The sequence below is a fragment of the Ochotona princeps genome, chromosome 1 (genome assembly GCF_030435755.1).
Source record: "Ochotona princeps isolate mOchPri1 chromosome 1, mOchPri1.hap1, whole genome shotgun sequence".
NCBI lineage: Eukaryota > Metazoa > Chordata > Mammalia > Lagomorpha > Ochotonidae > Ochotona > Ochotona princeps.
The window spans coordinates 90,696,607-90,721,702 of NC_080832.1; the positions used below are offsets into that span (position 1 = coordinate 90,696,607).

At 38.7% G+C, this 25,096-nt stretch overlaps 1 protein-coding gene across 1 annotated transcript in view; it reads left to right on the forward strand.

Annotated features, from left to right (window-relative positions):
* The window catches only part of LOC131481299 (protein eyes shut homolog), a 1,058,324-nt gene that overhangs the window by 943,094 nt on the left and 90,134 nt on the right, over positions 1–25,096 (forward strand). Inside the window, exon 24 of the mRNA XM_058669692.1 lies at positions 5,317–5,489. Within this exon, the coding sequence (XP_058525675.1) occupies positions 5,317–5,489 (173 nt within the window). The remainder of the gene's footprint in view (positions 1–5,316; positions 5,490–25,096) is intronic.

The window sequence follows — 25,096 nt, forward strand, 5'->3', positions numbered from 1 at the left end:
TGTAATTCCATCCTTTTTGCTGCCAGTGTTGGGATTTCATTCCTTTAATAGCCAAATGCTGTGTGTGTGTGTGTGTGTGTGGTGTGTGTTTACATGCACACCTGTGTATCAATCTATTCATTCACAGGTTGATATGTGTGTGTGTATGTTTTTTTTTAATCCATTCAGTCACTGGTTGATACGTAAGTATCTTGGCCATGTTAATTAGTGCTTCAGGTGAACATCAAAGTGCAAGAATTTCTTCCATATGCTGATTTCATTTACTTTGGACACCCAAAAGTGTGATAGGTTGGTCATATTGTGAACCTATTTTTAGGTTTTTTTTTAATAAAAATTCAGTTTTAGTGTAGTACCCTAAGTTATATTCTGCTAAACAGTATGTTTCTAAACAGTATGTTTCCTTTTATCCAAAGCTCTGCCAGAATTTCTTAAATTTTTGTCTTTCTGACAATAGCCATCCTAACAAGATTGAGGTAATATTTCATTGTGATTTTGGTTTGCATTTCCCTAATTACTACTGAAATTGAAACTGTTTTTATGGATCTGTTGATCATTTTCTTTTCTCTTTTGAAAACAAGTCCTTTCCCATTTCCTACCTGGATGGTTTGAATTCTTTTGGTTGTTAACATTATGGAGTTCCTTAGATATGGCGAACATTAATCTTTGTTAGATTAACGGTTTGCATTTTTTTCTGTTCTGTAGATTATCTCTTTACTCTGAATTATGGCCCAAGTTGTACAAAAGCATCTTAGAATAGCACAATTCCTTTTATCTAGGCTTTCCTTTGTTGCCTGTGCTTTTGGGGTCTTACCCAAAATATCATTGCCTGTTAAATATTTTCATCTAAAATGTTATAGTTTCAGGTTTTACATTTAAGAATTGAATGCATTTTGCCTTGATTTTTTTAGTGCTAAAACTTTTGAAAATCTACATTTATTAAAGGCACGTTGGGGCTTCTCAGATAACATCCCTCTGTGGTGCAAGTTCACAAACAAGCTATAGAAATATGTCATCTGGATGCCATATATTTTGGGGGAAAAAAATCTTAAAATCATTGCTGCTATGTATTCGTCATCAAATTTGATGCATTTTATAAAAGTTTGTGTGCTTATGTTGTTTCCCTCAAGAAGTATAGAAGTATAGAACACTCCTCTTTATTCTGTGGCATATAGCTTTTCAATTACATAGATGCACAGCTATTGGCAAAACAAAATATAATGCTCCCATGTAAAAGTCAAAATTTGGCCAACATCTGGATTCTTTCACAGACTTATTTTAATTTAAAAAAAAAAAATGTTCTGACTTCCTTAAAGAGTGATTTCTGGTTCCCATATAATTTTCAGGTCTTGTAAAGGATGAAAATTTTAGATTTTTTCTCAAAAAATGTTCTGTGTAAATGCATTTTCTCATGGCTAATTACCTTAAATAGCATTAAATCAATTAAATAACAGGGTTGGAACAAAGGAAACTGGACCGCTTGGTGAGGGCTGTAGGGAGTGAGTTTCAATTACTGTCCAAAGGTCAGTTGTCTTTCATAAGGCCCACCATCAGGGCACTCTTCACTGGATGACATTGCCTTTCGCTTCAGGATGTGGAGAGGCATCCAAGTGGGTGAGGTTACAGAGCAAACAGCTGGCAGCAAGTGAGGACTTAGCGACGTAGATCCTTGGCAAGCTCTAGGTAGTAACAACCAGGAGCAGTTGTGACACAATTGCTAGCAAAGAAATTAAACAAGCAAAAAAAACAAAAAAACCTACTGATTTACAGATAAGATATCTGGTGTTCCAGGAAGTCTTTTTGAACCCCACAGTACGATTTGAAGTGAAGGGTTTAGAGATTCCGTCATCTGACAGAATCTTAACTGATTAAAACTAAAGTTTTTCTTGTAGTGTACTAATGGAATATCAAGATGGGCTAGTGAGCTCTGGACTTGTATCCTTGGTCACATATCAGGGGATTTTTCCCCTTTCTTAGAATATTTCCTAATGAATATCTTTCCCTCTCTCTTCTCTGGCTACCTACTTACATTTGCACACAGTAAGTCACCTCAGCTTGAGTTTATACAAACAACATCTTACAACAAATAATGAAAGGAAAAACAGCAAATGAGGTTTCATTTATCAACAGAACCCAATTAACAACACTGCTTTGCACTATTTTAACTTAAAAGCCTTTTTCCTGTATTTCAAATCTATTTACATCTACACATTTAAAGTAGTCCAATCAATATTTAGATTGGTTTGAGTTTCGTACATGTAGTATCAGCTTTATCTTTAAAAGGCTAATTTTGGGTCCAGTATTGTGGCATATTATGTAAAGTTGCCACTTGTGATGCTAAAATCCCATATAGGCATCTCTTCAATTAGTGTCTGTCCCATTTCTTCTTTTTTTTTTTTCAAAGATTGATTATTATTGGAAAGCCAGATATACAGAGAGGAGGAGAGACAGAGAGGATGATCTTCCATCCGATGATTCACTCTCCAAGTGAGCCGCAACGGCCGATGCGCGCCGATCCGAAGCCGGGAACCAGGAACCTCTTCCAGGTCTCCCACATGGGTGCAGTGTCCCAATGCATTGGGCCGTCCTCGACCACTTTCCCAGGCCACAAGCAGGGAGCTGGATGGGAAGTAGAGCTGCTGGGATTAGAACTGGCGCCCATATGAGATCCCGGGGCGTTCAAGGCGAGGACTTTAGCTGCTAGGCCACGCCACTGGGCCCTGTTCCATTTCTTTTTAAAATATATGTATATATTTATTTTTACTGGAAAGACAGATACACAGAGAAGGAGATACAGAGAAAGATCTCTTCACTGATTCACTGCTCAAGTGGCTGCAATGGCCAGAGCTGAGTAAATTCAAAGCTAGGAGCAAGGAGCCTCTTCTGGGTCTCCCACCTGGGTACAGGGTTCCAAGGCTGTGGGCCATTCTTTACTGCTTTCTGAGGCCACAAGCAGTGAGCTGACTAGGAAGTGAAGTAGCTGGGACACAAATCTAAGCCGGTATGGGATCCTGGTGCATACAAAACAATAATTTAGCCACTAGGCCATCACACTGGGGCCATTTTCTGCTCTAGATACCTGATAATATGTTTGGGAAAGCAATGCTGGATAGCCTAGGTGCTTCACTTTTTGCCACCCGTATGGGTAACCCATGTGGGAACTCCAGGCTCCTGGATTCAGCTTGACTCATTCCCAGCTGCAGCAGACATTTGGATAGTGAGCCAGAGGATGGAAGATCTCTTTCCCTCTATGTGTATGACTTTGCCTTTCAGAAAAACACAAATCTTAAAGAAAGAAAAACAACATGAGACTAATTTGATCATTCTGGAATTCAACTTTCCAAAGAGTTACACTCTCAGGCTTCACCCCTGAATATAGATTCTTAACACTAAGCTTAATTCCAAGTTAGGTGGTTGGAAGCAAAGTTACATTAGTTTTATCATAGATCCCAAACAATGTTAAATTTCTAACACTTTAGCCCACGTAAATATATATCTCCATGTACACCAAGTGGTCTGGCCATGTTTTTATCATGACTTTATGGCAATGAGGAACAGTATTGGCTCAGCAGTTCTCAAAATTTTTTTTTCTAACCTGGAAAGTGAAGAGTTTGCCTAAGATACTTTATCCTCACCTTAGTGCCATGGATCTGTACTCCCCTCTCCAGCTTTGAAAACCTGTTGGATTCTGTATATAGCTACTTTGTATAAATTACTATAAAATTTCCATAGAGGCTATAAAATGAATACATTATTGGTCACCTACAGGACTGACTTATGTGTTGGCAAAATCTGAGGGTCTTGAACTTTTCATCTCACCAAAGCCAGTGTGACCTTCTCTTTGATATATATTCTTTCTCCATAGTGCTTCATCTCACTAATATAGAACATTATGCACAAGAATGGACTTTGGGGGGAAAAAGCTACCCCTTTCATATTTTAAATTCAGGTATAATCAATATGGAAGAAATTCTCCTTTTCTGCCAGCGAATTTATTTTGGAGAAAAGAGATGAAAAGTTATGGGAAAGGAAAAGGACACACAGAGATGTGTATGAGGCAAGAGGAATGCCATAGACTAGACAAGCTTTACAATTAGGCTGATAGGCAGAATTAGAAAGATGAAATATGCTAGCTTCCAAATTTGGAGGTCTGGTTCTGACATCTACCCTGAAGAGCTAGCAGTCATATTGAGAAGATAAGGTGTAAACAGGAAAAATCAAAGCAATCTCAAGTTCCATGTATGACAAGGGATGTGTGCTACAGAAAAAAAAAAAAAAAAAAGAAAAATTCAGTGGGATTAATTTGCAACTAATGGCAGAACCCTCACTAATACTGACTTTAAAGTTGTTAAAAAGGAATAGACTATATTAGCTCACACAACAGCAGAGTGACTGGACCTGGTACCTAAATAATGACATCAGCAATCTGTGTCACTCATTGTCACTTTCATCCCTGTCCTTGGGCCACCAGCATCTGTCAGCTTAGCGGTGGCAGCAGAGAGAAAGCCCTCTGCTAGTTATTCCGTTGAGGTCCTGGCAATCAACCTATACTAATCATGTGACTGGCACCAAAGACTAGGCTTGTCCCCTCTCACACAACAGAGGATAAAAATATAGAGAGGTGGGACCTGTGAAGGAAAACGGCGGCTATTGCCACTTTAAAAACAGAAAATATAGGAAGAAAAGGAAACAAAGGAGCCAGAAATAACGAATTCCAAGTTGCTTTTGCCTCCCGAGACCACTTCCCTGGCAGGCGAGAGGAATATTTTTCCTCGGCTCTGCTTTCAACAGCACTTGAGAGCTGGGGCCACCAAACCATATTTTAAGTTGGAGTGTTGTGCAGTCATTACAGCTCCCCACTGTGCCTTTTTGCAGAATTACCACAAGTGTACCTCCTGAAGGACTTTGCCCTCTGTGTGCGGAGCTTATCACCAGCTGAAAATTCTCCTCTGAGCTTTGAGCCTAAGATGGTTTTCCTAATATACATAAAGCACTTTATTGATGCAGAACCACACATATTTAATGAAACCCTGCAAGGGTGCCTAGAGAATAATAAAAAACAGGATAAATCAAAAATAAAAATAGATAACTTAAAATAGAAATCATAGCTTTAGACAATCTGTGAAGCCATTAATCTGCTTCCAATGTAAAGTACACAGCTTAAAATACTCAAAAGCTGAAATACAGAATGGAATGAGAAAGATGAGTGTGATTATAATTTTATCTGTGTATGTGTGCATGCATATATGTGTGTGCATGAGTGAAAGTATGGAAAATATTCTTTTTCTGATTGCTTTTTAATTGCATTTCCCTTCTCAGTGATGGTGAAAACTGGTTTTGTGAGTGTCCAAGGCTGTATTCTGGCAAGCTGTGCCAGTTTTCAAGTTGTGAGAACAACGCATGTGGAAACGGCGCCACCTGTGTTCCAAAGTCTGGGACAGATTTTGTCTGCCTCTGCCCGTATGGGAAATCTGGACCCCTTTGTACTGATGGTAAGAGTTTTTGATTATATTTTACATTTTATTTAATTATTTTCACTTTGCCTTGAAAACCAAAAAGAAAAATACAAATAGAAATATCTTCCACTGATTCACCCTACAAATGCCCGCAACAACTGGAGTTGGAACAGAACAAAGCCAGAAACCTGGAATTCAAACCAAGTCTCCATGTAGTTGGCAAGGATAACACTTGAACTGACCCGCCACCTTGCATGATCTACACTAGCAGGAAGCTGGAATCAGAAGCAGAAACAAAACTTAAAGCCAGGTGCTCCATTTAGAATTGCAGGTGCCCCAAGTGAAATTAGCCACTATGCCAAATGCCCACCACAAGTCTTAGACTATTCAACATGGAAAACAGGGAGAAGTAAAGAGGCCAGAGTTTACTCAGTGATAACCAACAGCACCTGCATGATCAGATACACTGAACCATTATTTTCAAATCAATTGAGACATGACTAAAGAGACTGATCACTGAGGAAATATTCCTCAACCTCTACAAGTCATTACAAGGGAGGTGACAAGTTCTCCCTGAAGTAAGACTAGAAAACATTCTATAACAAAATCCCAAATAAGAAAATAGCAAGGGAAATCGAGGACAATGAATGGAATCAAGTTCTTTTACATCATGTTAGCAGATGAGGCTGTAATATTAACAATTCTATGTGTCACAGCCCAATTAGTTCCTATTAAAGATAACAAAACCCATAATAAAATATTATAAACCAAGAAACTAAATCCCAAATAACAATTATGCACTTCTCCTTGGGAAAAATCCAAGATGACAATTTTTAAATGACAAAGTTACAAGATATTGTAACATAAGATCATGTAAGAAATAAACATGCTAAGAATTTAATGTTAGCTTTGTTGTAGAGTATTAATTGTCTATAAGTATTATCAGAAATAGAAAGCAACTGGTATTCATTTGTAACCAATACAGGGCTACACTTGTTTCATGTATCATGACTATTTTTGCCTGAAAGATAAGGCTTACTCTTCTAGCACCAAAGATATGGCTATCCAAATAAACATAGGGTCTGGTGCTCCAGGCACACACAGTGAAGCTAACAATCTCAGCCTGCGATGACTCAGTGAAAAAATGGGCATTGTACCCTGAGTTGACAGCTATGAAACTGACACCGGAATGAAGAATTGGTGACTAAACAGTACTGAAGGATATGATGAACACAACTTCAAAGGAACTGAGACCGTGGACGTGCATGCAGTTAGGAGAAGGACGTAAGAGGGGAGCTCAGAAGTACCAATACTAGCAATTTCATTCTGTATAGAAGTTTGTCATTTTTATCAGAAGAAACAAAATAGCCTGGAGGTGAATGAAGTCCTCTTCCCTTTGAAAATCACATGTTTCTCAGGCAAAGTCATTCTATTTAAATAAAAGCTATTGAAAATACCATTGGTTATAGTATAAGATATGAAATGAAAATTTATAAGAATGCCTTCATGTCTTGAATCTCATTAGAGTCCAAAGACAAAGAGATTTTATAGAATATTGAAATGGAGAAAAAAGATAAAATTAGGCTCTAATCTGAGTTTAAGAAGAAATTCTGGTATGTGCCCATCCAGTGTAATTTCTTATAAGAAGTAGCTATTACCACAAAACTGCCAGAGCTAGATAAAGATGTCAGGAATGTAAAGATTTTCAGGAAAACTGAGACTCAATGCCAGGTGGAGCTCATCTGCTGTTTTGGAAAATGAAAAGCAGCTCAAGAGTTGAAACAAAATCTCTAAGAATTATGAAGGAAATAGACAAGTGACTGACAGAAGGAATCACATTTAGAGAGCATTGCTTTATATAAATCATAAAGACAAGGATAAGTCTTGGAGGAAGAGGTATTCATATTAACACCTAAAGAATTGGGAGCACAGCTTGCAAAGAATAGCTATCCAAGTTTCAGAAAACAGATGCTTCAGAAAGATAGAACCCTTTTGTTTTTTGGAAGAATAAAAGGTGTTTCTGTGGCTGGTACGTGTCTTAGTCCATTCAGGTTGCTGTAAGAGAGAGTCATGGACCGGAGTGTGCTTCTAAACAATAGAAACAGTTTTCACAGATCTGGAAGCTGGGAAAACCAAGATCAAGGTGCCAGCAGATTTCATTCAGATGAGGGCTGGCTTCCTGGTTCATGAGTCACAGCCTTCCCATTGCGTTGTCACACATTGCAAAGGACTTGCTGACCCTGTGTTAGGACATAATCGCGTTTATAAAAGCTCAACTTTCAATTCCCAGAGGTCTGATCTCCAGATGGCATCACGCTGAGGGTTAGGCTTCAACATATTAATTAGGGACATACAAACTTTCAATCTATAGGAATAAATGAGTAAGGAAGAAAATAATATCTGATATGAGCAGGGTCTGTATCACATGTCAGCAGCACGAGGGATTAGTAAAAAGCATTTTGTTTACTTTAAACTCAGAGTGATAGGCAAAGGGAAACACAGAAAGTGAAAAAGACGTCTTCCATCTTCTGGTTCACTCCTCAAGTGGCCACAAAAGCCAGGGCTGAGGCAGGCTAAAACCAGATCCCAGAACTCTATCCTGGTCTCCCCTGTGGGCAGCAGGGGCCTAAGTTCTTGGGCCATTATCCACTGTTTTCCCACTTGTATTAGCAGAAAGCTGCACCGGAAGCCCGAACAGCTAGGACTTGAATGGCACACCTATATGGTTGCTGACATAGCAAGCACAGCAAGTAACCCACTGCAGTACAATGCTGGTCCAGGGCTCCAGTTTTATTACCTATTTTTAGATACCTTAGGAAGCCACTGGTATGTTCCAGATATGAGAGTTTTTGTTTGAAACATTCTGAGAGCAATAGTGAGAACAGTTTTAAAGTCTATCATGGTAGTCCTAAAAAAGGGTGATGGTAGTGGAGATAGAAATAAATACATAAGCTTGGAATTTGTTCTGTGACTATAGTTGACACAATTAGTGGGATGAGTATTAACAGGGTAGGACCAGAAACAAAGTTTAGATTCCTTTATTTTATTTACTTGGACTGTTGGGCAGATGGTGATGCCATGAGGAAGAATAGAACCATTAGAGAGTATTTCATAAGGATTATCAAGAGTTAAGCAAGAGTTTTAGTTTGGACAGATGAAGAGGGGAAAACAAAAAACCCTGTTGGATCTCCAAATGAATGTGATATGTGGACAAACAGATGTCTGACATCTGATGTTGTTGCTTCGAGGATATATCACAACTGAAGATACAATTTGAGAAGTATTGCAATAGAAGGAGTGGTTAGAATTATAGAACTTTAGACTGTCTAAGGAGAAAGAGAATTGTAGATAATGACAGATAGATACATTGTGGAAACACCCCTAGATTACCCATACTTAGGTAACTGATGAAAGAAAGCCACATTATATAACAATGCAATCCATGACTCCCTCACTCCCACAAACATTAGCAATCAGCTTTCATCCATAAATATTGTTCCTTTTATGCCGTGGATTCCCCCACAAAAGTAGCACATGAATAAAAAAGATTGCAATCAAGTTCTTTAACTCAGAAGTACAGCAACACTCAGGAAACAGGTGCACAGGCCTAGAGAGAATGCACTAGAGATGGGGAGACAGTACAAAGGCACACTATGGAGTTGAAACAATCCATGGGCAGCTCTGCTCACCTTTGCTGCATCTTCACAGGAACTACATAAAAAGGAATTTCAGGTTCTCTGCCCAAGAAGCCTAAGAGAGAAGCATTTAACTAGTGACTGATGATTCATTTTGGTTGACAATGGTCCCATACGACATTAATTTTCCCATATGTGTAAATTGCTCTGCAGTGCTGCAGCGAGTGCAGGTATCTTTGTTGAGAGCCTAGGAAAAACAGAAACTGATGATGAAGGAAGGGGAGCTTAATGTATCAACATTCCGTCCTGACTCAAGGGTCAGCTCCCTGCACAAGCCATTTTTGCATGAAGCAGGCATCAGTGCTTTATGATTTCCACCAGTGAGTGTGATGTGGTCCCTTCCCCAAGTCAGCTCTTGGTCCATCCATTATTACAAATCTGAAATCTAGGAGAATAATTACGGAATGCTGAATATGCATGTATTTATAGATAAAATCAAAGAACAAACTCCTAGGCCTATTTTTTGTCCAATGTACACATTTTAGAACAGGCTTAGCATAATACATGGTACTTTGCTTTTGATTAATACCAGAATATGAAAAATCAGCTAGTTTTATTGCATCAGTAGTTTTGTCAATCACATACCACTGTCCGTTTAAATAATATCCATTTCTACCACCCAATACACTCTTTAGAGATAACAGAAAATATAATTGGAATATTTCCAACCTTATTGATAATTCCAGTACCAGATAGAAGACAAATAAGTGTTACAAATAGAAAATCTGCAATATAATTCCTTTATAAAGACCTTTCCTTTCCATATCTCACTCATATTTTCTATTGCCAATTCCTGTGCAAGCATAAAAAATCTTTTTGTTATCTTAACTGTGTAATTCTGAAGACAAAGGGGAAGTACTTTATTGCATCTCTCATCCTGTTAAGTTCCTCCTATAAATATTTCTTAATTAATAAACCTTATCCTGCCCATTTAGATCTCTCAATAAAATACTACCCTTGAGGAAAGTAGGAAAACACATTGAGAGCTCAGACTCTAGAGTAAATCTGACTGGGTTAAAATTGCTCTTCAGCTTCTGCATAGTCAGCCAAATGATCGTGGACAAGTTCCTCAGTCTCACTGTATTTCACCTTCAGTGAGACTAGTGCTAGAACGTGCCTTCAAGTTTCGTGAGGATTCAATAAGGTAATATATGTAATGTTTAACACATTTTTAGCATCTATAAAATGATATTGTTTTGTCAAGATGGTCAGGCTAAGATTCTTAGCCTTACGTGGAACTTCTACTAGATGTCCATCCCAACTAAAAAGAAAATTCTCTAGAATCTAAGTGAAACTCAAAGTTAATTTTATCTTAAGAATTTGCCAGAACCAGTGTTGTGGCACAGCATGCTAAACTGTTGCCTGTGATGCTAACATTCCGTGTGATTGCTGATTCCTATCTTGACTGCTCTACTTCCAATTCAGCTCGCTGCTAATGCATGTGGGATATCAAACGGAATAAGGCTCAAGCAGCTAGGCCCTGGTACCCAAGTGAGAGATCCAATTGGAGTTCCAGGTTCGAAGCATTGAGTTGGCCCAGCGTTTCCCATTATAGCCTTTTGGGGAGTAAATGGGAATAAGGTTAGAAGTCTCCCTCCCTCCCTCCCCTTTTCCTTCCTTCCTTCTTTCTTTCCTTCCTTCCTTCCTTCCTCTATGTCTCTCTCTCTGTTCCTCCCTCCCTCCCTCTTTCTCTCTCTCTCTTTCTGTCTCTCCCCTTTCCCCCATCTCTGCCTTTCAAATAAATAAAATAAATTTTCTTTAAGAAACAGTTTTTCAGGCCCAATGTGATAGCTTAGTGGCTAAAGTGTTTACCTTGCATGCACCAGGATCCCACATAGCCATTGTTTCATATCCCAACTGTTCCAGTTCCCTTTCAGCTCCCTGCTTGTGGCCTGGGAAAGCAGTAGAGGATGGCCTAATGCTTTGCGACCCTGCACCCATGTGGGAGACCAGGAGGAAGCTCCTGACTCCTGGCTTCAGATTGGCTCAGCTCCAACCATTATGGCAACTTGGGGAGTGAACCAGGGGATGGAGAATTTTTTCTCTATCTATTCTTCTCTCTTTAAACTTGACTTTCCAAGAAAAATAAATAATATTTTTTTAAAAATTAAAAGAAAAGGAAAAGAAAAAAATTTTTTTCCTGCATTAGCAACAACTCCTTGCAATGCGAGGACAACCCAAGGCATTACAAAATCAGGGAGGAAAGCAGCACCCCAGGGACTTGGATAATCACCAGGCTATTCAAGGACAAGATACTGCTGTAAAGCAGCTTAACGTCAGACTAACATTTTGTAACAGCACATTTCAAGTACATGTAATTTTCTGTCATGTCAGCTTATAATTCTTTTGATGGCATCCCCTCTCATAAGCTCCAGCTTTCTCTGCACAACAGCTACTTGATTGCCCTATTATTCAGTACATCGCAGAATCTCTCATTTGCAACCACATTTACATCTATATTTCCCAGCTCCTGGCTAAAAAGAAATGCCAAAAGATCAAACCCCATCCCAGAAGAGACAGGGATAATTGTAGCCACACAATACAGGGCTAGGATGGTGATTTCTCTCACCCTGAGTTGAAGGCAGCTTTTGAGTAGCGTTTTTTCTTCCTCAAGAACTGAGGAAAATTACCTTTCTTTTCCTCAATGGCAAAGTGAACATCTCCTGAGTTTTACATACACTCCTCATCTCATATTTTAGTTTATACAAAGAGAAAAAGTTAGGTTGGCACACATTTTAAAAATCACTTTAAATAAATATATATATTTTAACATATACTCAAATGCTCTTGGGAAATAGCCTTGATGGACTTTTGCTACCCAATCCATCAGTGCATAGCATTTGTGCTTCTCTTTCTGTAGGAGGCAGAAGTCCCAGCACAGCAGCTTTCTGTCTTGGTGATGACCACCAATACCATGTCCTGGAGAGCGGCTCTTGGGTTACCACTCCCATGGGAGGGCACCACCAGTACCATGTGCTTATATGCAAATCAGCCTCTGTGTGTGTATCTAGAAAACGTTTTCTGATCAAAACCTTTCATTAGATTTTAAAGTGTCCATGTGTCTGAACTTAATGCTTATAATCTCTTTCTGAAGGCACTGTGTTTTTTCCTAATAGTTAATGTGGATTTTGGTTATACATAGCTATGTAGAGTGTCAGATATTGGCATAAATATAGAAAAGACATGTGCACAATATATACACACATACATAAGAAAGTAGAGGCTTTTGATTTGGGAAGTCAGAGTCTTCCAGTTGTCTGTTCAGTATACACTGTTAGTTTTTTCCTTTTTCAAATTTACTTGTAGAAATCTTTACTAAAGCATTGAATCTTAGATTATAAGATGAATTAAAATATATTATCTCACAAGTTTTGGACAGACGACTGAGAAGAAGAGAAGGCAGGAAGAGGGAAATATAATCCTATAATTGTATTTGTGAGCTACATTAAATCTGTTTATATGTTAAAAACAAGTAAGTGGAAAAAAATATTCTCCAGGTAGAGTGTCTGAGAGAGAGACACTAAGAGAGGGATCTTCCACACTGACCAGACTGGTCCAGACTGAAAGCAAGAACCCAGAAATTCATCTGGGTCTCCCATGTAGGTGGCAGGGGCCACCACCTGCTGCCTTCTCAGGCACATTAGCAGTAGCTGGACCTGAAGCAGTCTTCTGCTATGGGATGGAGGTGTTGCTAGCAGCAGCTTACCTCACTGCACTGCAGTGCCTCTTCCAACACTTGATTTCAGTGAAGGCAGCAATGTACCAAGTTAAAATTTTCCAGCCTCCCATTAAGTAGAGTATGGTCTATCATATGTAAAAAGAAGTGTTCAAATATTGTATTGACATCTAGAAAATGCCCTTAAGAGAAACATGAATGCTCAACCTTGCTTCTTTCTGAAGCTTAAAATATGGATGAGATGACTGAATTCCAAGAATTCTCTTGAATCATGGCATTGTGACCTTGGGAATGGAAATATATGCTAGGATGTCAAATCAAAAAGCTGAAATCCTCTTAAATTCAAAGTTACTATAAAACCACCAAACTAACCTGGGATTGTATACCCATACATTTCTTGTTAATAAGAGAAGTAATTGACTTTCCTTCTACATATTGATTTTTTATCTGTTATCCGCTTTATGCAACTAAACCTAATCAAACTGATACAGTTTCACTATTTACCTGAACTATATATATGTTCTGCTAAAATTTTATTTTTATTCTGATATGTTTTCTTAAATTTATGCTTTTTACTCATGAACCCTTGGGCTCCTTGTTAAAGACAGAAAAAAGAATTTCTAGTTGTATCTTATTTATTTCAGCCTGGTAGATATAATAAAGTATAAGTGTAGAGGCCACTGTCATGGCTCAATGGGCTAATCCTCCACCTTCAAGTGCTGGCATCACGTATGGGCACTAGTTTGTGTCCCAGATGCTCCACTTCTGATCCAGCTCCCTGCTTTTCACCTAAAAGAGCAGCAGAGAATGACCCAAGTCCTTAGGACCCTGCACACCCATATGGGAGAACCAGAAGAGACTCCTGGTTCCTGACTTCAAAGTGGTTTAGCTCTGATCTGTGCCGGTTGGGGAATCAAACAGCAGATGGATGATCTAGCTCTCTTCTCTCCAAATCTCATTTTCTAATAATTTTTTTAAATCTTAAAAAATAAATTATAAGCTTAGGAAATATTTTTACATCTCAATAAAATTCTTATTACAATGTTTTTTTTTCTTTTTTTTTTTGATTCTGCTGTGTTTTTTTTTTAATTATTTATTATTTAACTTCAGTAATTACATTGTATTATGTGACACAGTTACATAGATACTTGGGTTCTCCCCACCCCTCCCCAAGCCCTCCCACCATGGTGGATTCCTCCACCTTGTTGTATAACCACAGCTCAAGTTCAGTTGGGATTTCCCCATTGCAAGCGTATACCAAACATAGAGTCCAGCATCTTATTGTCCCATCAGGTTCAACGGCTTCTTAGGTATACCCTCTCTGGTCTGAAGACAGAGCCAGCAGAGTATCATCCCAGTCAATTGAAAGCTCCAACATACCATCAGCAAAAATTTACATCATTATGGAATTAATTGACATAGTAATGAGTAACCAATATGTTAAAAGTAAATGCGAGTTCCCAGCCACCTTCTGTGACCACCTCACCTATACTTCAATTTTAGTTTATACACAACATATAACATTCAAAACATAACATGTTATACATAACATCATATCATCTTAAATTAAGGCAAACATGTGGTATTTAACCTTTTGGGATTGGCTCATTTCCCTTAGCATTATGGTTTCCAGTTTGGCCCATTTGGCCACAAAGAACTGCATTTTGTTTTTTTTTTAATAGCTGAGTAGTATTCCATGGAGTAGATGAACCATAGCTTTCTTATCCAATCCTCTGTTGATGGGCATTTTGGTTGTTTCCATGTTTTTGCAATTACTGATTGTGCTGCTATGAACATAGGAGTGCATGTTGGTTTCTCATAAAACAAGTGTTCTGGATATATTCCTAGGAGTGCTATTGCTGGATCATACGGTATGTTGAATTTGAGTTGTTTGAATATTCTCCATACTGATTTCCATAGAGGCTGTACCAGCCTGCAGCCCCACCAGCAGTGGAGTAGGGTTCCCTTTTCCCCGCAACCTCGCCAACAAGTGTTGTTGGTGCTTTTATTCATGTGGGCCAGTCTTACTGGGGTTAGGTGTACAATGTTTATTTTTAAAGTTTATTTTAGGAGAAACAGAGATGGAGATATATCTATGCAGAGAGAGAGACAACTCACTGGTACACTCCCCCAAATGGCTGCAATGACTAGAGTTTAGCCAGTACAAATGCAGAGATTTTTAATTTAATCTGGGAACAGGGGCCAAGGCCTTGGGTCATCATCTGCTGCTTTCCTAGGCACGTTGGCAGGGAGCTGGAATCCGAAGTAAAACAACTGGATAAACTATCAAGGATACTGGTGTTGTAAGCAGCGGTTAAACCTGCGCACCACAATGCCAACCCCAGAATATTATTTCAATACAAAGACAATGGAAGCAGTTAAAAAAATCAAAATCATAAAATGGCAAATTAAAGTCTTTCTTTGAATTTTTATTTCATATTAAAACTGCTACTATCAGGCGTTTCTAATAATCACACTAAATGCAAAAACAAGTCAAATTTCACATCTCAGTTCCTAGGCAGTTTTACATCTGATGTCCACATTTAAGCAAAGAATGCATCTCTTTAATCAACAAACTCTTACACTTTATCTCCACTGATAGAACACTAAATACCATAGGTTACTTTTGATTGTTCATTTCATCATTTGGTCCTTATTTATCAACCTCACACAACTCTCTCTTCCAAAGCAGCATTTCCTGCATATTAAAATGTCCTTAGAATTGGTAGAATACAAACAAGCAGAATAACAAATGGATTTTGTAGACTGTGGAAACTTTTGCAGTTTGTCCTGAAGATCACCGGAGAATACAAACTTGCAGATCCCTCAGTCCAGGAACTTTCACAAAGAGGTTTTTGGTTTTAGGTGTTTCATTTTTTTTTTTTTGTCTCAATTGAATACTGTCATATTATTGCACACCAAACAGGTTATGCTTGGTCAGTTTAAGAGCTATAATAACATGATGCACCTGCCAGTTACTAAGCAATGGAAATTTTAAACACATTTATTATGCATAAAATATTTATGAAATGAAATGGATTTGAGGCTGAGTAAATTTATGCCACATCAGAAGCCATAAAGTTGGTATTTTATGTTAAAGCAATTGAATTGATTGATTGCTAGATATGAAATAAATGGTGGATGGAGCTGTCCATTTGTGATATAAATTGCCAGTCAGTATTAGCAGTTATTCAAGTTTTTCTTATATCCCTGACAACCTCATGTTGAGCCTTTGTAATGTTTTGATACTCCATTCCTTTTATTTTTGTTTTTTTTTTTAGTTTTTTAATGATTTATTTATTTTTATTGCAAAGTCATATACAGAGAGGAGGAGAGACAGAGAGGAAGATCTTCCATCCAATGATTCACTCCCCACGTGACCACAACGGCCAGTGCTATGCCAATCCGAAGCAAGGAGCCTGGAACTTCCTCCAGGTTTCCCACATGAGTGCAGGGTCCCAAGGCTTTGGGCTGTACTCGACTGCTTTCCCAGGCCACAAGCAGGGAGCTGGATGGGAAGTGGAGCTGCTGGGATTAGAACTGGCGCCCATATGGGATCCCGGGGCTTTCAAGGCGAGGACTTTAGCCACTAGGCCACCACTAGGCCACCGCACTGGGCCTCCTTTGATTTTTAGAAATGGTATCCTATTTTCATTATGATAAAATAAGACTGCTTAAAATTATGTGTAAATTTGGCATGAGAGGTCTCCCGTTAACCCAATGTTCCCCACGTTAATTATCTTCTGTCGGAATACTGTCCCCACTATTTACACATACCTTTTAAATGTTGGCCATGTATCACACCAGTCCTATCTTCAAATTGTACCTTGCACAAAGGTAAGGCCCACTTACACCTTGCTTATCATTGTGTCTGCAGAGCAACAGATGGTGCCTGACACCTGGTGGCTGTCAAAGTTTTGTAGAGTTGGAAATAATCTGAACATATGTTAGAATATTCATCTGAACTGTTGCTCTGAGTCTACTATGGTGCCTATTATTAGGAGATAATCAATATATGTATCAAATTTGGAAAATAACAAAATATAATAATGAATGGACAAAAAAGTACTCAACATTTGGTAAAGACCCACATGACCATTTAATATAAATTTCTACTCTTTGATGTGGCTAGCTGAGAATACACACGACATCATACTTCACATATTTTAATAGGCTCAACAAAACTTTAAGATTTACACTTTTAGAGGTATTATTGCAGTAAGAAAATTCCAAAATAAAGAGTGCAATTGATTTTGTCAACACACACTTTTTAGAAAAAAAACGTTGGTTTAGCAGGGGACTATTTTCAGGAAATACCTGTTGTTATAAAATGTATTGGTCAAAATGATTTAACTAGCAACTCAGATAAATACATGACTTACATTTATTATTCATGATTTGACCATTGAGATTGCTTAGCTTTTTGAGTTTATGAAATGAAAATCAAATTGGAGAAAAACAAGAAGGAAAAAACAGGATAGATTAAAAAAAGGAAATAGTGACAGAACAGGACAATAAAAAGTGAGAAGAAAGAAATGGGAAAAGAGAAAATTTCCAAAAATTAGTTTGTTTCAAATTCCAACTTCATATGTGCCCAGGTTGTATTCAAACTTTCCAGTGATGCAAAATATATGATGTCTATAGATACTGAACATTTTTGCCTCACTAAGAAATAAAGGCTAAACACACACTTAAGGAGAAACAGGCTTGTATTATCAAGTTATGATCCCAATTTTCCTATAATGACGATGTTGTAAATCTTCAATGTGAACATGATTTTAAAAGGAAGTTATGAACACAAAATATCTGAATTATGACTCAAATCTCAAAACCTACATAGAAACAATGATTCCCCAAGGGTATTTGAGTCTTTATTTTCCAGAAGAGAAGATATTATAAAGATTATAATACTAAAAACCAGATTTCCTCTTCATTTCTGCAATTTGAAAAGAAATGAATTTTTTCGAACTCAGATTTTAGGTCCCAGTGTTGTGGTAAAGTCATCACCTACATTTCTGGTAGCCTATATGTACTTTGAAATGAGTCCCCACTGCTCCACTTCTGATGCAACTCTCTGTTGGTAGCCTGGGAAAAGCAATGGAAAATGGCCCAAGAGCTTGGGTACCTCCTACCAAAAGACCTTGGAAAAGCTCATGGCTCCTGACTTCAGTATGGGCCAGCTCTGGCCATTGTGGCCATCTGGGGAGTGAGTCTCTACACCAAGTCATAGTGTCTCTCTCTGTTTCTCCTTCCTTCTCTCTATTAACTTTTAAATAAGTAAATAAATCTTTTTTAAAGAAACATTCAGATTTTAAGAATAATTTGAAAAGCTCAACACTTAAGGTATTTTTAATTAAATAATTTTCAGGTTGACCAAATGATAGACAAACACAGGAGTATTTTTAATTCCTGTTTTCTAAGGAGACAGTGCATGTATCCTATATAAAGGATTTTCTGGCCAGGTATCACTTCCCTTCCTCTTCTGATGGTCAACCCCTGACAGAAAAACTTTTGTGTCAGTAGCTTATAAAGTTAACATAACTCTTTGAAAGTCAGCATTTTACTGCCTATTTTAACTTGCATACTTGACTAAACACCTGGCATAGAACATTCAGTCTTTTCCGGAGGGCAGATCTAAATACTGCACCTAATGACTCAGCCTCAACAATGACATTTTGTCATTCCCTTTACCATTCTAAAGTGGCCAAGGAGATTTTGAATCTCGACTTTTTTGTTCTTGTGTATTAAGCCAACTTGGAATTGTGAGACCCTTTCTGGTCCAGACCTTTACTCTCTGAAGGAGGAAAAGCTGTCATCAGGGTGAGTGACTAATAATTCTGCTTGTTGGAGTGTATCCTTGTCACTCTCCAGGTGAATGGCTTAACATACACCTTGCTGACAGCAGGCACCGAAGGGGCTTCCCAGAAGGAATATCACAGTGGCTGCCGTGCTGAGTCCCCTAAGTGCATGTCAGCATCGCTTTCTTTCTTAACCGTGATGGATTTTTTTTCCCTGAGATAGCTGTATCCACTGCATTTTAAATGTGATTGCCTGTGTAAATTTTTAAAGTAGAATGTGTAAGAGAGATAATCCAGAGGAGGTTTTTTTTTTTTTAGTTTATGGACTGTAAAATCTCTTTACAGTATTGCATATTTCTCACCTCCATTAAACCTCTGTTTTTCAGACTTGTAATAAACACTTCCAAGAAGAGTACATCTTTAGGACCCTGGTTTTGAGCTTCTTGATTTTGGTTTACATCAGTGCAGCCCAAGCAGAATGGAAGCCTCAGCAGACATTTTTTTCTTTAACATTACAATAGCTTGGGAATTACCTGATTTCCCACACTGAAAATGAAAGGATGTAAGCTGTCTCTCTGCCAATGGCTTAAAGCTCTTTTGGTTATCCAATACTTGCCCTGTTGGAACAGAAGAAAATAACAACACCTGTGCAATACACAAAGGGCTGCAAATTTATGGCTGTATTAAGGAAAGGCTAATTATAACCTGATAAAATATCCCCTAGACAAAAGCTTATCTCCAGAGAAGCAGTTTTTGAAAGACAAACTTAGAAATTACTGTATCCCGGATGTGCTAGCTGGTAAAATTGTGTTATTCAAGGCATTCTTAAATATAGAAAACAACAGGACAAAGTCTGATTTTTCTCCTCTCTAGAATAGAGGACGTGGTGCGGCAGCTTAGTCAACTCCTTATTCCTTTAACACCTGCCTACTGCTAATTAAGGAACATTGCAGTTTAAGGAAACTTGAACAGGTGTGATTTTATTAATTATCCAATCCTTGCATCCCTTTACAGGTGGTTATATGAAAAGTTAGCTCTGTTAAACTAGAAATGTGCTGTGATGGAAAGGCCCTACACTTTGGGGTGTGTAACAAGCAACTGAATTTGAGCAAGTCACTTAACTCTTACACCTCTCTTTGTCAGCTAGCGATCAGAAGTGTCCTCTCAATTTTATCCCTATAAATACTCAAAGACTGACAGCAGGGAAGAAGAATCACAAGTAACTTCAGCTTAGCTTCTTTTGCTTAAGATTTTATTCATTTTTATCGGAAAGGCAGATTTACAGAAAGAAGGAAAGAGAATGAGAAAGATCTTCCATCTGCTGGTTTACTCCCAAAATGGCCACAATCGCCCAAGCTGAGCCAATCCAAAGCCTGAAGCCAGGGGTATCTTCTGGATCTCCCACGTGGGTGCAAAGACGTAAGGCATGGTCATCCTCTACTGCTTTTCCAGGCCATAAGCAGAGAGCTGGGTGGGAAGTAGAGCAGCCAGGACATGAACCTGGACCCATATGGCATGCTAACACTTATAGGTGGCAGATTAGCCAGTTGAGCTGTCACACCTGCCCCTCAACTTTAGTTTCCTTTGAGTCTGCATCACTACAGTCCACAAATGCCTAGTAAGTATCAGCATGTCTTGAACACTAGCAATCCAGACAGTTATAAGTGCTTTATATAGAGTAAAAATATGAAATAAATGTTTAGTTGTATAATATTTAGCTGTAGAAAACCCATTCCATCATTTAATCATTTAACAAATACAACTTAAATTCATGTGCTAAGCCTCACCCAGGTACTGGGCACAATATAGCAAGCCAAACATGAGTAGCTTTGGATCTCAAATAATAAAACAACTACAAAGAAAGAATACAAATTTTTATAATGTGTGGTCTAGCATGATAGCTTAGTGGCTAAATCCTCACCTTGCATGCACCAGGATCCCATATGGGTGCTGGTTCATGTTCCATATGCTTGACTTCCCACCAAGCTTCCTGTTTGTGGCCTAGGAAAGGAGTAGAGGATGGCCCAAAGCCTAGGGACCCTGCACCTGCGTGAGAGACCCAGAAGAAGCTGCTGGCTCCAGGCTTCGGATTGGTTCAGCTCCAGCCATTATGGCCACTTTGGTGTGAACCAGCACCAAAGATGGAAAGATCTCTCTCTGTGTCTCTCCTTTCTCTAAAAATCTACCTTTCCAAATCTGGCTTAAAAACAAATAAATCTTTAAATACACACACAAACATTTTCATAATGTGATTGCTGCTGTGGAGAAAATAAACAGATGCCATGTTATGAAATAAAGAAGAATGGAGTGGGTAAACCTCCCTGCAATGCTGGCATCCCTTATGTACACCTGTTCATATACCAGCTGTTTCACTTCGGTCCAATTCCATGTCAATGGTCAAGCAAGAGCAAGAGAAGAATGACCCAAGAGTGTGTGCCCCTGACACTCTGGTGAGAAATTTGGAAGAAGCTCTTGGTTCCTGGTTTCAACCCAGTCTATGCCTGACTGCTTAGACTGAATGAGAAAACTATATCTTGCTCGTTCTCTCTGCCTTTCAATTGATTGATTGATTGATTGATTGATTGATTGAAAATGAAAAGAAAAGGATAAGGGGGGGGATTTAGATTGTCAGCAAAGAATTATATTTTCAAAAGCAGTAAAATCATTAGTGTATAGGACAAGACAGTTGCAGTGTGAGTGACTTTAGAGATAAACTGAGAGCAAATCTTTCACTCTGAAGGCATTTATTTATTTATTTGAAAGGTAGAATGACAAACAAAAAATTTTCCGTTGCTGGTTTACTCCCAAATGGATGCAAAAACCAGGCCTAGGTGAGGCTGGAGACAAGTATCAAGGAATTCCACCTGTAGTTGTAAGGGGAAGACTCCACTGCAGTTTCTTTTTTATGTACTTTTTCTTCATGGATAGTGATTCTGAGAATTTTTTAATGTGTCTGCTGATCATTGCATTTTATCCTCTGAAAATTACCTATTGATATCTTTTGAGCATTTCTTCTTTTTGTTAAGTTTGCTGTTGTTGCTACTGCTGTTGCAGTTGCTGTTATTGTTGTGGGAAAGGCAGATTTAAAAGAGAAACAGAACAATCTTCTGTGCACTGGTTTGCTCCAAAGTGGCCACAAGCCTGAGCTGAATCAATCCAAAGTCAAGAGCAAGGAGCCTCCAGGTCTCCCCCGTGGGTGCAGGGTCCCTAGGCTTTGGGCCATTCTCTACTGCTTTCCCAGGCCGCAAGCAGGGAGCTTAGTGAGAAATGGGGCATCGGGGACACAGACCAGCCCTCTTTGGAATCCCGGCACACGTACGGCAAGGATTTGGCTACTAAGCCATCATGCTAAGCCCTGTCCATTTGTTTACCTGTTTGCTTTATTGTTCTTGAGTTTCTGGAGCTCTTTCTGGAACCTGAATATCAGTCTTTTTATCAGTTATTTAATTTGAAAATATTTTCTCCCTTTCTGTTGCTTGCTCTTCACTTGACAGTTCCTTTTGCAGTTGAGAAACTTCCTAGTTTGATGTAATACCATTTGCTTATGTTAGCCTTAATTACCTGTGACACCTCTAGGTTCTTTTCCAAGAAATCTTTGCCCGTATCTGTTTACTGCAGTTTCTTTATGTTTGTGTATCTAGTTGTAGATTTAGATCCTTGATCCATTTGTGTTGATTTTTGTGTAGGTATAAGGTTAGGGTCTTTTTCATACCTCCACACACGTAAGTCCAAGTTTCCCAATATCGCTTGTTGAAGAGACTGTCCTTTCTCCCTGGATTGGATTCAGGTCGTTCGTTAAAAACCAGTTGGATGTAGATGTGTGGGTGTATGTCTGGGTTTTGTGTTCTGTTTCACTGAGCTGCATGTCTATTTTCATGCCAGCACCCACTGTATTGATTCCATCTCCCTGTCATACATCCTGATGTGTGGTATCTTTCCTCCTGCCGTTTTGGCAAGAGGCTTGCGTTTCTTTTCTTTCTCCTGCCAGCTATGGCAGAGGTCTACGGTCTTTTCCTCTCCTCCTCTTGCCACTATGGCGAGAGGTATGGGTTCTTTCTCTCTTGAAGCCCCCTCCCGTCACTAGAATAGGAGTCTGTCTTCTCAGATTTTCTAATAAATCTTGCTTTAAAACAAACAAAAAAACAAAACAAAAAAGGTTGGTTTAGCTATTTGAGATATCTTGTGTTTCTGTATAAAATTTAATATTTTTTTTCTAGAAATGAGAAGAATGTCATAGAAATTTTGATGGGGATCTCATTGAATCTGTAAATTACCGTTGCTAAGCCAGAGGTTCTGCACACTACAACAAACAAATGTTTTTTAAAAATTCCAAAAAAAACTTGCCTTTGCTAGTCTGGATATTTTGATGGTATTAATTCCACTGATCTATGAAATGTGAACTTTTTCCATTCTTTGGTGTCTTCTATTTCTTTTTAAATTTTTTCTAATATTCACTGTAGAGATTCCTCACACCATTAGCTTAATTTAGTCCAAGGTATTTGTAACTTTTTGTGGCTATCATGAATTGGGCTCACCTTACAAGTTCTTTCTTAGACTCGGCATTTCCCATTGTTTCCCGGAGCCGAGGTCAGGTGGATCGCTGAGGGCAGGAGCAGAGTACAGTTCACAGGCGTGGACTGCTGTGTCCTGAGGACGCCGCGTCAGGTGTGAGCTGTTCTGTTTCTATGTTACCCTTTGAGCTTGACCGCCTGCTGGTCTTTTTCGATAACATTATTGCTCACTGCTAGATGATTTTTGTTACAAAATAATACCAGTAGCCCAGATGAATCTCACCAATTGAATCATGTTAAAATTTTTAAAAAGGGAATTTCTCTCTGACTTTGCTACACTGCTTCAGAACCAGAGAGTATGCCATTTCAAGCAGCTGTTGAAGGGTCATGTGGTATGAGTTGGTTTCCATCTTCTGTTGTTCTGTATGGCTGCTCGTGCTCGTGTATATATAATCCCAGGGACAGAGTTGGCCTAATTATGAATGGGGACAGGGTGAAATTCATGAAGAGTTCTGAATGCCGAATTATAACTTTCTGTTTCCTGTAAAGTGAAATTTAGTTTGATCACATGTTTTAGTTTAAATCCATTTAAATTTAGATCTTGTTTCCTACAAGAAAACAAGAAGTTTTAGAGCTTAAGTGTCATGGGTGTGTTCTAAGTAAGAGAACCCCTGGAATCGTGTGGCAACATGGCCTGTGTCAAAGCCCTCAGTGCCGTGTCTCAGGCTGGGGCTTGGGTGCTTCTCACAAAAGGTCTACGAAGTCTGGAAAATTGGAGGCTTTCCTTTAATCTGTGTTGATTTTGACTTGAATTAATTATTTTCTAAAATTCAGTGCTGGATGCCTTACCTGTCAATGTGCCACATAACACTGTTTAATCTCACTGTTGATTTGCAGTTAGTTTCTCTTTGGTTTTTCTTAGTTAGAAAGCTATCAGCGTGCATGCCTTTATGTTTTTTCAGAAAGGGGTGTGTTTGGATAAAAGTTGAAGAAAATAAAATTCTCCACTGTCTATTTAAAAAAAAAAATAAGTTCTTTCTTAGCCACAGAATTCTTTGTTTATACAAAGGCCATTGATTTTTGGCTTTTGGTTTTATATCCTACAAGTTGACCAAGCTCTCTTATGAATTTCAATAATCTATTAGCAAAGTCTTTGGGTTCCTCTATATAGAGAATCATGTTGTCTGTACACAAAGATCGCTTGAAAACGTCCAGGACTATAGCAAAAAGCAGTAGTGAGATTGGGCATTGTGTTCTGGTTCAGATTATTAATTAAATGCTTTCAATGTTTCCTCATTCAATATAATGCTAGTTAGGGGTTTTCATACATTGCCCTGGTTACACTGAGGAACTGTTCTTCAATACTCAATTTGCTTAAGATTTTTATCGTGAAAGGCTGTTGTATTTTATTAAATTCTTTCTCTGTCTTTTTTTTTTAATTATTATTTTTTATTCATTAATTACATTGTATTACATGACACAATTTCATAGGTACTGGGATTTTCCCCCCCTTCACCCCAAACCCTTCCCCCATGGTGAATTCCTTCACCATGATGCATAACCACAGCTCAGGTTCCGTTGGGATTCCCTAATTACAGGCTCACACCATACAGAGTCCAGCATCCCACTGTCCAGTCAAGATCAACGGCCTCTTAGGGAGGCCCTCTCAGGTTTGAACGCAGAGCCAGCAGAGCGTCACCTCGATCAATTAGAAGCTCCAACATATCATCAGCAACAGTCCAGGTATGATGAGGCTGGTGCAGAGTCCACTGATTGACATAGTCCATCTTAGAGTTTCCCCTTGTCCAGGTTTTTCGCTACAAGCATATAGCTGAGGTGGTTGATTGATCTACTCCATCTTCCATCTTTTTTTGGTTCACTCCGATCAGCTGGTGGTTGTAACCCCTGGGTTGGATCTATTCTGAGCCCCGACCTCCATTGGAACCAATAAGTATTGCAGCTC